Genomic DNA, 14,094 nt, shown 5'->3' with positions numbered 1-14,094 from the left:
GCTGTAGATGGAAAGGAGACTGGTAAGGGGGTGGCAGACCCTGGGAGGGAGGCAAGAGTCCAGGGAAGGGGCCAGGGTGTCACTGGGTGGGGGAGGGAGGGAGGTCCTTGGGGCCCCAGGTCCGAGATTTCAGGCCAACGTCTGACCAAGGTCAGCCCCTTGCTGCTGCCTGTCCATTAACCCGTGTTCCTGTTCCTCCCGACCGTGACCGTCGTGCAGCTGGAAAGACGGCCTTGGACTCTGTGCACTCATCCACAGACACCGGCCCGACCTCATTGACTACTCAAAGCTGAACAAGGTCATTTGGGGGGCCCGGCATGCTGTGTCCGCCCTGCCCCCAGCATGTCGTCCTGGAAGTGAGCCCATCGGCCTTGAACTCACACCAACACCTAGGCTGCCGCCAGCATGCCCTCCCAGCTAGCCTGGCACGGGATGAAAACAGGAAGGGTGGCGGGAAAATACTCACCTGTTATAATTAGGGCAGGACAAGACCCAAAGCCAAGTCACCTTTTTTCCCACATTACGATATGTTTGTTGATTTGGCTTGATTTCCTATGAAAGCTTTTATACATGTTTCTCAGAGATTTTACATTCCCAGGTTGTAAATATGAGAAGAAAAGTGTCTGTTTTGCTGCAGGGTGGGCGGGCCGGGGAGAGGAGGGGGTGGGGAGAGAGAAAGGTTCAAATACCCCAAACCTTCTTTTTAAATTCCTCTTACCTTTTCTGAAGGATTTAGTTGCTGACATATTTACTTAGAGTTGATTAACTTGTTTCTCACACAAGGGATGCTTATCTTGCTATTGATACAAGGTATTAGTTGCGCCCTTAGAAAAGAAGTTTGGGGGGTTTTTTTTTTCTCTCTCTTTTCAGAAAATTCAACTTAGGGAACTTATGTTTTCAGCTTAGGAAACTGTCATTCTCCCTTTAAGCTTAAGCTTTATTGTGCTTAAGTTTCAAATAGTCTGCACATTGTTTCTTTAAAAGTAGTTTGCACATGTGATCTGTAATGGAAAAAAGAAATCCTGGCCCCTTCTAAATCTTGCCGTGGACAATCCATCTGTCCTAGAAATAGTGCCGTGTAGAGACTTAAGATAGAAAGTGTTGCCCGCCCCATGACCATTCCTGCCAGGAGTAGTGGGGCACATTTCCTGTGGTTGCTGGTGTGCTTCGTTGGCCGTGCACCTCGTGTCGCTGTGTTTGGTGTGGAATCCGGTCCTGCTGCATGCTGCCCTCCCCGTGTGGCACAGGGGGTAGTAGGAAGAGTGTCCTGGCTTTTGCCACCTTTGCAGTTGTCATGTGCTCACCACCCTTCCCCTGGCCTCTCTCCACTGACGACAGGATAGCACATGAAAAATGTACTTGTATCCTGAAGATGAGAGCGACCGTACACGAATGGAAGGTTGCCTAAGGGATCGGGGCAGCCAGAGTTTCTCGACTTCCCCAAGCATATATTCTCATCCCTGAGTTATTTTGAAACGTTTCAAACATAGAGACGGTGTATATTTTTTTCAGTTACTCTTTATCTCATTTGCAAAATGAAGGGATTATACTAGATAGACCTCATTTCATTAGCAGTTTATAACAGTCAGTTTCTATTACAAAAGATCAAAATACATGGTAATTGGCCACCTATGATGGGTGGAAAAAGGATAATAATTAACCATAGCAGTGAATACTTCTATAGCTCTAGATTAGACATTGTTAATAAATAAGTATATATGTGTATTATATATGTGTATTAGTGTGTGTTACATATGTGGATATTACATCTATTAATGTTTTATATACATATATATAAATATTAATACATATATTTTATGTATGTTATACATACACAGTCATTCAATCTTCATAATGCACAGTAAACTATATAATATGATGCATCTATAAAGGAGGTACTAATTATCCCAGTTTTACAGATGAAGAAGGGAGGAATTCTTTAATCTTCCCAGGGTCACATACCAGTAGCTGAGCCGAGAAAACACTTAATTGCTACATTTTATCCAAGTTACAGTGTAAGTGAGATAGCTTTCACAAAGACTCAGAATCATTACTCTGTTTTTAATGCTGAAAATTTTCTTATATATTAAGAACAAAAGGAAACTTTTACTCAGCTATTTGGTCTTCTAAACATTTGCATAAAATATACAGGTAAGACTCACCTTATTATATGGCTGCTTTTAGTGAAATGATTTTATGCTTTGTTAAAATAACATGGAGCTGAAGAAACATTTTGCCTGAAATGATAGTAAACTCTGAGAGGCCAGGAAGCTTGCTTTGGTTTCTTCCTTGAGCACCGAATGTTTTTGAAGCCTCTGTGTTTTAGATGTTTCACTGTATTAAAATGATTGTGCCCATTGCAAAGCATTGCAGTTTCTGAAATGTTTAAACGGCTTTGATGTTAAAATTCATTACAGTCATCCCTGGACTAATGCTACTTTTCATTTTGATTTTTCTGTCTTACATACCCCCATCCCATTTCAGATTCACAACACTTAATCTCTTTAGAAGATTAAAACAGGAAATGTTAAATACCTCTTTTAATTTTTCAGTATTTCAGTTATACACCTCTGGGTCAATGTATTTTGTTATGTTACGTATGTATTTAACCAGTTTTACCGTGGAAGACAAACGCAATCGGACGAACAAAAATTTCTTCACAATTTTCTTTTATAATGTTAAGTTTCTTTCATTTCTGGTGGTCTTTAACATCCTAGAAACCTAACTTTTGCTCTTTGTAGCCATCTTGTAATATTCTTTAGTGACCTAAAACTTTCACCTAAACATGCTGAAAGCAGCGTGTTTTCTTATATTTAAAACAAAAATAAACAAAGTTAGTGTGGTACTAAATATTCTCCATGATCACCTTCCAGATGTGGAAAATGTATGTTTCATGCTTCCTTTTGGAATCATCTAGATTTTTGTTACCCAGGGTTGAAGCGCAGCACTGAGGTATCCAGGTGTTTTTCCATCCATGAGAAAATACCTCACAACTTTCCTTCTAGCTGCACAGTATCTGTTCTCTTCAACCTTTTGCTCACATTTTATGAAGTTGGAGTGTGCATGATTGGGTGATTTTCATGTCATTTTTGATATTTCTCTAAATGTTTGAAATGTTTGGGAAAAGATAAGAAGGAAAATCTTATCCTATTATGGTTATGTGTGGATGGGAAAGTTTCCTCCCCAGAATGAGGTATATAAAAAACAGTCGTAAGTCCTGTTCAAAAAAATATGCTAAAAAGCTGGTTGTGCTGTTTTCCATGCAGGATGACCCAATAGGAAATATCAACTTGGCCATGGAAATTGCAGAGAAACACCTGGATATTCCCAAAATGTTGGATGCTGAAGGTGAGATGAAAATTGTGTTTATTGGCTTACAGAAAATCTATTGCCTCCCTATGTTATGACCACACATAAAGACCTGTAAACTTTATAGCCAGGTTACATCTGAAGGACTTAGGATTCCTGAGAAGTTTCTGTCATTGGCCTCATGAATATTAGAGAATTTCATATGTAGCTTGCTCAAAATTATTTTTTAGAATCCTGCTCAAAACCAAGCCAGCAAAACTACAGTGAAAGGGTTGGGTAAAAGGTTCAGCTTTGGCAAAGAAACAGAATGCTTTGGTTTGTGATTTTCAATGGAAAGCTTCCTATTTTTATTTTAACAACATTTTTTTTTTAAACCACATAGAAATTTAACAAATAAATCTCCTTGTTCTTTAAGACTCCACAAGGAAAAAAATGCTTCCTTCCAACTGGAAGTCATAGAATCTCAATCTAGACTATGGAGCGGTCATTCATCATGTGCCTCTCAAACTTTCACATTTCATTTTTAATTTGTCCAAATTAAATTTAGTTTTGTTAGAGCTAGAACCTCTCAATATTTTGCAGCTTTAGCGGCCCTCATGCTGGAGACTAGTTTCAGTACCTCTTGTGCCCTTTATCTGAGATGAGTTCATGTGAGTTTTGCCCTGGCACAGCATTTAAAGCACAGATACGTGGAGACCATTCCTTCATTTCACTTATGCATGAGTCACCTCTTACTCAGCAGACGCTTACCGAGCACCTGCTATGTATAAGACCCTGGAGATGCTGCAGGAGATGATGCGATGTATAAGGCAGGGCCCGGCCCTCAAGGACTTATATTACTGTTAATCTTATTATTCTCTATCAGCTCATTGCTTCTGCTAATTAGCATTGTTGGGGAAAAGCAAAGACCTTGATTCTGGTCAGTTGTCAGTCTTCTGTTCCTCCTTATTTTTGGTGACTGCATCACGGCTGCTGTACCAAATCACCACAAAGTAGGTGGCTTTTGAAACAACAGAAGTTTATTCTCTTGTAGTTCCGTAAACTGTAACTCTGAAATCAGGGTGTTGGCAGGGCCATGCTCCCTCCGAAGTCTGTAGAGAAGGACCTTTCCTTGCTTCTTCCAGCTTCTAGAAGCCCCAGGTGTTCTTTGGCTCGTGGTAGCATCACTCCAGTCTCTGACTCTGTCTTTACATGGTCATCTTCCTTCTGCGTCTGTCTCTCTGTCTTTTTCCCTCTACTTATGAGGACACCGGTCATCATGGATTAAGGCCACACCTCACTCCAGCACAACCTCATCTTAACTTGATCACGTCTGCAAAGACCTACTTCCAAATAAGGTCACATTCACAGGTACCAGGAGGTAGGACTCCACCTATCATTTTTGGGGACACAGTGCAACTGAGACAGTAGTCTGTCCATTAGGATTCTGATTTTGCCCGTTTGTTAATTTAGCCATTTTATCAAACACCTGTATTATTGGGTGTTGAACACACTTGAATATGCTCTTCAGAATCTACTTTTTTCAAAAACTCTTTAGAGGGAGAAAGACAGTAAAACAGTGAAGTTGCCACGTGGGAAAATACCTTTTCCTTCTTGTCTGTCCTCTCTAAGCTAAGTTTGCATTTGGGTGCTCTGTCCTTTGACCTTTCCATGCCATAAATAACTACCCAGAGTTTACCACTTGAATCAACAGCTAGGATACTGAAGACAGGAGAAAACAGGCCACATTCAGTAAATTCATCTTTCCGTTCATTGATGCCTCTCTGATTTCCTACAGTTGAGGGTGAGCTCAGGATTACTGTCATTATTCCTCCGGCAGGCTAACCATCCTCCTGTTCCGGGGTTTCCCTTAGTCTCTGAGTCCTGGTCTGGGCGTATGTTCTGCTTATCCTCTGAGTGGATGGGGTGCGTTAGCACTCTGTTCATTTCTTGCTCCCTTGTGACACATCCTAGTCTCTTATTACTTTTCTTTTTCTTTCCTTTTTAATGGCTCGGAAAAATGCTTGCATACGATATTATTTTCTTTGCAGAGCAATTTCTGTAAGAGTCTTCTGGTGAAAGAGTTATGAACTTGACTGACTTGGGTGAGGGGCGAGCTGTGGTATAACCAACTCCCCAGCAGATCGGCCCCCATGTGTTAGTTACCCTTTGCATCTTTGCCACCTGCATCCGGACTTACCTTCCCCACAGCTTCCTATGAATGTGTTCTTACTTCTGCTGCTCTTTTACTGTAATGTCTTACACTGGTCTCCTCCCCTCACATCACTTAATCCCTTTGGCGAATCCTTGCCTCTCCACCACCTGCTGCTGTTGACCTTACTTCCTGGCATTTGTGATAGTCTCTGAACCCTAAATGGGGATTTTCAAGTGGCTAATTGGGCTACTCACCCATAAACCTGTAGTGAAAACTGGTGAAACTCTTCCTCATCTTAACTACCTTGCATGCTTTTTAAAAGGTTATGAAAATTGTTTCTCTATTTTCCTCCCTCTGGTGAGTACCGGTTGTAGATTTGTGGGTGCCCCTGTTCTGTGCGGACTTGCAGGAGGGACCTTTGCTGACCCCTGGGCCCTCCATCTGTCCAGAGAGAGAAAGTGCTGTTGCGTGCACTCTGTGGAATTCTGGAGGTCCAACTCTGGCCATGGATGTGACTTCCTTGCTAGTTTAGGGCTCTTCTGAGCTGGCCGTGCCCTTCTCTTTGGCGGTTCTTCGAAGTGCACACAGAGTAATGACTTTGCCAATGTGACTTCTTTGATTTGAGCCAAAGTTTGAACAACACAAGTGTGTGGGGCTGCTGGGGGAAGGTTCATGACCTTGGCCTCTCGGAGGCAGCCCTTAGCAGGAGCCTGCTGCTGTCGGAACATCTGAGCAGTTAACCTTTTTTCCACACAGATTTAGTATACACCGCCAGACCCGAAGAGTCGTAATGACTTATGTCTCCTGTTACTATCATGCTTTTGCTGGTGCACAGAAGGTGAGGAGGTAAAACACAAGTCACCACTCACCCTTTACCTTCTGTGTCTTGATTTTTTTTTCAATTGTTTTTCTCTTTTTCCCCCGCAACTCCTCTGAGTAAGGAGACCCGTCTGGTTCTGAGGAGGCAGTCGTTTGTCTTTTTCAGTCCAGTTTTCTTTGAAACTTACTTCCTGTCCCTGCAGTAGTATGCCATTCGTCTTTGTTTTCCAGAAGATTCCATGCTGTTCCACATCCCCACGTCCTTTCTATCAATATCCTCTGGAAACCCAATGACTAGGTTCCACCTTAGGGAATTACGAGGCACCTTTTTAACTGCATTCTGTCCAGTGACTGAACTGAGTCTGAAGTTAGAAAGTAATTCAGCCAAAAATGGGGTGAGGCCAAGGTGAGGAAGGAAGGGTGTGTGTTCCCGTGGTTCTGTTTTCTCTCTTCCTGGTAGCTGTCTCGGCAGCTCATACAAATAGTGGCAAGAGTCATAGTTAATAAGTACAAGCCGTGTAGACCCTTCTCTTTAGATGCTTTGTTACTCTGGGTAGTTTCTAGCAATGGCATGGCAAGTATGTATAGAAGGATTAGAAAACATGCCATCTTCAATGAACTTCATCCCCACACAAGCCAGGGCCGTGCACAGAGCAGAAAGCCAAGGATTATGAGGGTGGGGGCGGGGAGTGGCATCCGAGATGGGGCCAGAGAGGTCTGCGTGTGTCCCCGCATCTTGCAGAGGGACATGCCTTGCTCACAGCCAAAGTGGCAGATGACCTGATCCAGTCAAAAGACAAGAAGACGGGATCCCCCAGGTCCTTAGGAAGTGGGTACCAGCCCTGATAGGCAGCCCACGGGTTCCCATAGGAATGCGTCACCGGCACTTTAAAAAAAGCCATCCAGGGTAGGGGAGGAGGGAAGCCCTTGGTTTGATGATGTAAAAACAAAAAAACGTGCTGGTTGAAAGCATTCTGTTTACGCGTGTGTCAGTTCCGTACAGCCTTCCTGAGGGTCAGGAGTGTGGGCCCGAGAAACACAGAAAGTCAAGTGTAAACCAGTTCATTCTTCCCTTTGTTCACCCTGGTTTCTGCTCTTCATCTGTGCGTGTGTCTGTTTTCTGTGTTATTTTTCCCTCCCTCAGACATTGTGAACACTCCCAAACCCGATGAAAGAGCTATCATGACATACGTTTCCTGCTTCTACCATGCTTTCGCGGGCGCGGAGCAGGTATTTAACCCTCGTCCATCCGGTTGCCGGGCTGCTCTTGTGCATCGGTTTTAGTTGTGTGGGCACACGCGTGCATACCTGGGTGCGTGTTCGTGCGCTTCACATCTTACCTTGGACTCTTTCTAAGTGTCTTGTAATGACCTAATATGGCAAGTTCCAAACTGCGAATGCTTTTCTATTTAACAGCTTTACCTTTAGACAGTTCTGAAGTGTTCTTAGCTCTCTGTCTTTCTAAGATATTGCTCTTATTTCATTAATCAATGGTGGGAAACATTTGTGCTTCAGGAAAAAACAAGGGCCATGAAAATTGAGCCGCACTGATTGAGCGGTGAAGGGGGACTTGGACAAGGAGAGGTGAGCGCCTTTCCAGGGCCCCTTTCCCGTTCTCTGCCTGGAGATTGCCTTCACTGTTCAGTGATGTGTTCAGACATCTTGCAAGATGAATCTGAATTTAACTGAAATAGTGAAAGTCTAACAGTGTTAAAACCTCAAAAAAATTTATACTCCTTAAGATAAACAGCCTGAGGGACATCATGGGTGGGTGTCCCTCTGCTTTCCCCACGTTCCCCTGTTTCTGCTTCCCGCCCCTCCCCCTATCTCTACTTGCAGAGTCCTGAGAGATGGGGTTGGACAGAGTATGTATCATTTCTGTGATCCGTTTAAGACCATCACTGGGGGACTTCTCTGGCGGTCCAGTGGTTAGGACTCCGTGCTTCCTCTGCAGGGGGTGCGGGTTCGACCCCTGGTCGGGGAACTAAGATCCCACAAGCCGCCTGGCGGGGCCAAAAAAAAAAAAAAAAGACCATCACCAGCAAACAATGGTAACTGGAAATCGGCCCCTACTAGGGCTTCAGAGGCAAGGCTGGGGACCAGGCTGCAGGCCCGGAATCTGGACGGATCTCATGGTCATGGTTTAAGGCACTTGGCCACTCCCAGCTCAAGCTCCCCACAAAACAATGATCGGGAATTATTGATACCTCAGCAGCTACTCACATGGGTTAAACAAAGTATTAAAGCAGGTTCTGCCCCGTGGAAGGATCCCATCTAGCACATTCGACGTATTCATTTCACGAATGAATACGTAGAAGCCCTCGTGAACTCAGTGCAATGACAGATATACATTCAGGATCCAGTCCTGTCTGCTTTGACTTCCAAAGGCTAATGTAACTCAGAGAGTTCTCTCCCTGTAGTTGTGAGGTTGGCAGGGGGCTCAGGTGGACGCCCAGGGACTGTTGTTTCCTCAACCCATCAGTTTCTGTTACTAACTTGCTTGATGTTTCACAAAGCTTGTGTTTGCGACTAATGCTATTTCCCTACAGTATATTCAGCCTGCCATGTAAGTCTGTGTGAAAACTGTCCCAAAGGTGTGAAATGACCCATAGTGTGAAAGAGCCGTACCCTCAGGCTTACCCCACCCGAACCCAGAACCTGCACCACTTACAGCACATGCCGCCTCCCTGGTCACCCCCTGCCCTGCCACCTTCCACGTTGTGTATGCACGTCCCTGTCGACAGAGCCGTCCTGTTTACCTGTTGTGTTTTACAGGCCGAGACAGCGGCTAACAGGATATGTAAGGTTCTTGCCGTGAATCAAGAGAATGAGAGGCTGATGGAAGAATATGAGAGGCTAGCGAGTGAGGTAAAGGAAACGGGTCCCCGCGGTCCTGTCCATCCCCACCCTGAGGGGGAGGCACAGAGGGTGAACACAATTGTCAGTGTTGTTGTTGCTTTTTTTTTTTTTTTTTGCATTTTTCATCTCAGACAGAATAAAAGTAGGAAAGTACACTCGCTCTCAGGGGTTGGTCATCTTGCTTAATTATTGGCACAAAGGTAGTGCTGCTGGTCTTTCCAAGCATTGCAAGGCACAGAGGTAGTTTGCATGTTACAAAACGTAGAATGTGATTCCATCCTCAGCTCTGCACCTCCGGGGTCGGGCTCCCCTAGATGACATTGCGTTCCTTGTTTTTTTCCTGCTTCGTCGGCTACTGACATCACGTAGGGTGAGCTCCGTATTCAGAATCCCAGCTCCACGCGGTGACTCAGCATCTAAGGAACATGCCCAGTAAGACAAGGCTCAGCCTTGTGTCTGTATTTAAATATCTAGAGGGAAGCTCAGGAGAGGCAGAGCCCTCCGTCCAAGACATTTGAGCATGAGTTTCCAGGATGCCTTTCTACAGCTCTTCAGCTAGATTTCTCAGTTAGAATAGCACTTTCCACGTTGCTTTTCTTTTCGTTCTTATTATAGCACAAATCTTAACTAAGCAGGATCTGAGTGAGGTCCACAGCCACCTTCTCTCTGGATTGAACTCAATCACAGTGACAAAGTCAGAGGCCAAATAATGTTTGCTCTGACTTACTTTGGCTGATACTTAGTCTGTACTGTGCAAAGCATCAGGACACTGGGAATCAATCTTCCCAAGTAGTGGTGTGTATTAGTCCAAGCTAATGATACTGTTTATATTTCCTGCTGCTATGGGAAAATTCCATTTGGCAACATTGTTTAATGCCAGTGATCAACGTCAGGGTTGAAGTATGACCAGGACCGAAGGACAGATGCTCCTCAGTGATGATAGCCTTCCTTTTCTTACTTGGTCCTTCATTTATACCCCTCAAACAGACTATGCAGGGCCTTTGTAAGGCCTTGTTAGTAATTCAAGAGAAGGGGGCGTACTTCATCCTTGGAGTCACTGCCATTTTCACTTTCATCCTGTGGATTTCCTTGAAAGCTAGCTATTAAAATAAAATATACTTTGGCATTGAGTCAGTCCCAGATTTACGATACTTTCATCTCGTAAGTAGACCCGTTAGATTTAAGCTGATTTAAACTAGAAATACATTTTGAGTTAAACCCAGTTCTTTCCTGATTTTATTCCACCACGTGAGGTTTTTGTTTTTTCATTTGAAAGCTCCATCCAGCATTTGTCTGCTAATGTCTGGTCCCCGAGTTTCCTGTAAATGTCCCATTTTTGTAAAACATGACTCGTGCTGACTCTGAATTTTCGACCTGTGCGTGGTGTCATTGGGGCGATAGTGAGTGGCCCTGGGTGAGCACAGAAGTTTGTATTTATGCCCTCCTTCCAGTCAGGGCCGTTACAGTCACACTTCTGTAATCTCGGGAGCATTCAGTCAATCCATTCCCAATCGTTCGGTGCCTCTGTTTTTTAACTGAGGGGCAGTTTGCTGGTGTTTTCAGCAGTTTTGTGTGTGTGTGTGTGTGTGTGTGTGTGTGTGTGTGTGTGTGTGTTTTGGGAACAGCTTTTGGAATGGATTCAGCGCACGATCCCCTGGCTAGAGAACCGGACCCCTGAGAAGACCATGCAGGCCATGCAGAAGAAACTGGAGGACTTTCGGGATTACCGCCGGAAGCACAAGCCTCCCAAGGTGCAGGAGAAGTGCCAGCTGGAGATCAACTTCAACACCCTGCAGACCAAGCTAAGGATCAGCAACCGGCCGGCCTTCATGCCCTCTGAGGGCAAGATGGTGTCGGTGAGTAGCCCCCTGGCCCCGGGGGCAGCCCCCCCCTTTTTTTTTTTTCTCCCAAAGTCCTTCCTCTGATGGGCCACTGAGAAGAGGCATTGACTATAATTTTGGCCCTGTGACCACTTCCTTCTGGCTATTTTTCTCCCTGCCGTCATGCAGTTCTCGACTCTGACTGCTCTTGGTGCCTCACACAGAACAGGCCTCTGACAAACACCTAATGATGATGGTCCCCTTCCTCTCCTCCCCGCCTCCAGGTGGACCAGCATCTAGATCACAGGCCCTCTGTTCCCTCCTGTTACCATCTCCCCGATTCACCTTCTCCAGGGCTCAGTCCCACATTTACATCCCTCTTTGCATCATCAGTTTCTCCCGCTCTGCTGAAGCTTTCACATCCGCATAGGAAGCACTCTAGAATCTGCCAGACGAAAATGAAAACCTCCTGTGACTCCACGCCTCCCTACAGCACCGGTCCTGTTTCTCGGCTCCCCTTTATGTCTAGCAGGACATCTAGAGAGAGTTCTTTATGGTACTGGTTTTTGGTCGCTCCCCATTCCTTTATGTCTTTTACTCTTCAACCTGCAGTAAGTAATCCGGCTTCCGTCCACCCTAAGACAGACTGTTCTGTTCAAAGTCAACAGCGTCCGTGTTGACAACCTAGTGGTCACTTTTATTTTCGTATTCGCTGTAGCTGTAACCATGGCCTTCTTCTTGAAACTCCTTCCACCTTTGAACTTAGCTGAGTTCCTCCCACCTGACCACCGAGTCCTTCCCGTCGCTGCTCACAGCTTTGCCTCCTCCTGTCCCCGGGCTGTAGGTGGATGGTTCGTGGGTACAGGGATGCTGACCTTCTTCTCTGTCTTGACACCTGCAGGTGACCTCATCCAGGCTCGTGGCTTTAACTACCAGCTGTAATGGCAACACCTCCCAAATTTTACATCTTCAGCTCTGATTTCTCCCCCAGTTCCAGGTTCATAGAGCCGCTTGGATGTCTCAAAACCTAACATCCAAGAGTCCTCCCGCAGTGATCTCTGTCTTAGTAAATAGCATCACCATCCCCTAAGTGACTAAAGCCCCAAACCCAGGTGTCATCACTGATCCTCCTATTCTGTCCCTTTCTCGCACCTGGTTCCTCAGCCAATGCCACTGGCTCTGCGTCCGGATTATATCTTAAATCTGAGCAGCCCTTCAGCTGCTGTCACCTATGCTAAGCCACCAGTGTCTCTCCTTCGACCCTGCAGTAACCCTCTCGCTTGCTTTTCTTGTTCTTTTTCCCCTAAAATGCATTCTCTACGTAGCAGCTGCCGTCATCTTTTTAAAACATAAATCAGAGCGTGTCTCCTTTCTTCTCAAAACCCTCCAGTGACTTCCCGAAATACTTAGAATAAGATCCAGATTCCTTACCCGGGATCCGATGTGGTCTGACCCCACGGCCACCCTGCTGACCGCATCTCTGGCTGCTCAACCCCTCACCCACTGTGCGGCCGCCGCGCCTGCTGTGGTCCTTCCCCTACGTGGAGTGCACCCCCTCCTCAGGCCTTTAGCTCGTCCCCCACTTCATCCCATACCTGGCTTTTCCATCAGTGAGGTCTGGGCTCCAGTGCCACCTCTTCAGAGGGGTCTCCTCTCAGTAACCCGCCTAAAGGAACTGCCCCGACCGTGCTCTCATCAGCACCACTTGACCGTGATTTGTTTTTCCTTCAGAGTGCATCGCAATCGGAAATAGGAATTACACTTGTTGTTGAATTCCTTATTTAATGTCTTTCTCCCCCAACGATCATGAAAGCTGCACAGGGGCCCAGGGAACTTTACAGGTGCTGTTCACTCTTATATCAAAGGCTCTCACTGTGCCTGGCACGTGCGTGATGCCGGGGAAACAGTTAACGGCTGACTGAACCCAGTCGCTGAGTCAGAGCCGTTTTGGGCTGAGTCACTGTGAGGCTTCATCTTCTCGTAGCCAGAAAATTAAAGCCCCATTAAAGCCTTTGTCCACATCCGGAGAAGCATCAGGTTATCTGTTCGCCGATGAGAACCGTGATCTTAGTTCTAAAAGGGTGCAGTGGTAATGAAGACGTTTAGAAGCCAAAACATTTGAATGGCTATTTGGGGCGGGTGTGGAGGCACAGGGGTGAGGGAAAGACAAGAAGACACAAAGGAAAACACTGTTGGATGTGGTGGAGGGGATTCGTAGAGAGGCCCAGGAGGCCAGGGCGTGACGGACGCGCCTTTGCCGGTCCCCAACCATCCCAGGACATCGCGGGCGCCTGGCAGCGGCTGGAGCAGGCGGAGAAGGGCTACGAAGAATGGCTGCTGAATGAGATCCGGAGGCTGGAGCGCGTGGAGCACCTGGCAGAGAAGTTCCGGCAGAAGGCGTCCACGCACGAAACCTGGGCTTACGGTGAGTCCACAGGATGCGGCGGTGCTCCTGGAGAATCGGGCTTGAGCTATGGACAGAGCCCCATGTGCAGTGACCACTGTCCCTGGCGCCTGTGACCCTGCGGGCAGCTGCCCTCGCCCCTCTGTCGTCTGCTGTCCCAGGTACTACGGTTCTTCAAGAGGTGGGTGTGGGGAATTCCCTGGCGGTCCAGTGGTTAGCACTCGGCGCTTTCACTGCCGTGGCCCGGGTTCAATCCCTGGCTGGGGAACTAAGATCCCACAAGCAGCGCGGCACAGCCAAAAAAAAGAAAGAAAGAAAAAACAAAAGAGGTGGGTATGAAGATGGATGTTTTTATAAAACAGGACTCACAATGCGTTCTTCCCACACTTACCTGCATAGGTATCCGCCTCCTCCTGACTCCCCCGCTTTCTTCTATCTGATTCCACAAGCATCTGTTTATTCCCTAACTGCGGGTCAGAGAACCCTGGCCCAGACACTAGCTTCTGCTGATACAAGGTTTATTAAATGCCGCAAAGCATAATTGCCCACTTAGAAAATCTGCTTGGAAAGGAAGAACACGAGGTGTGATTTTCTATAGTCTTAACTGCTTTGTTTCACTTAGATTCATCTACTCCTTTCAGACCTTGCAGACATACCTATTTCCATGGCCGTGATACTATGGTCATGATATTTTTTTTTTGGCTCTGCTGTTTGCTGAGGTTAAAGAACAAAACATTCACCTCAACACA

The 14,094-nt window shown here is 46.1% G+C and overlaps 1 protein-coding gene across 1 annotated transcript in view; it reads left to right on the top strand.

Moving 5' to 3' along the window:
* Window positions 1–14,094, top strand: part of ACTN2 (actinin alpha 2) — a 75,408-nt gene that overhangs the window by 41,661 nt on the left and 19,653 nt on the right. Inside the window, exons 6-11 of the mRNA XM_036828222.1 lie at window positions 220–298; window positions 3,267–3,348; window positions 7,407–7,492; window positions 9,038–9,130; window positions 10,747–10,977; window positions 13,219–13,366. Of these exons, the coding sequence (XP_036684117.1) occupies window positions 220–298; window positions 3,267–3,348; window positions 7,407–7,492; window positions 9,038–9,130; window positions 10,747–10,977; window positions 13,219–13,366 (719 nt within the window). The remainder of the gene's footprint in view (window positions 1–219; window positions 299–3,266; window positions 3,349–7,406; window positions 7,493–9,037; window positions 9,131–10,746; window positions 10,978–13,218; window positions 13,367–14,094) is intronic.

Source organism: Balaenoptera musculus, chromosome 16 (genome assembly GCF_009873245.2).
Source record: "Balaenoptera musculus isolate JJ_BM4_2016_0621 chromosome 16, mBalMus1.pri.v3, whole genome shotgun sequence".
NCBI lineage: Eukaryota > Metazoa > Chordata > Mammalia > Artiodactyla > Balaenopteridae > Balaenoptera > Balaenoptera musculus.
The sequence above is the reverse complement of the archived record's forward strand: the minus strand, read 5'-3'. Positions and strand labels throughout refer to the sequence as shown.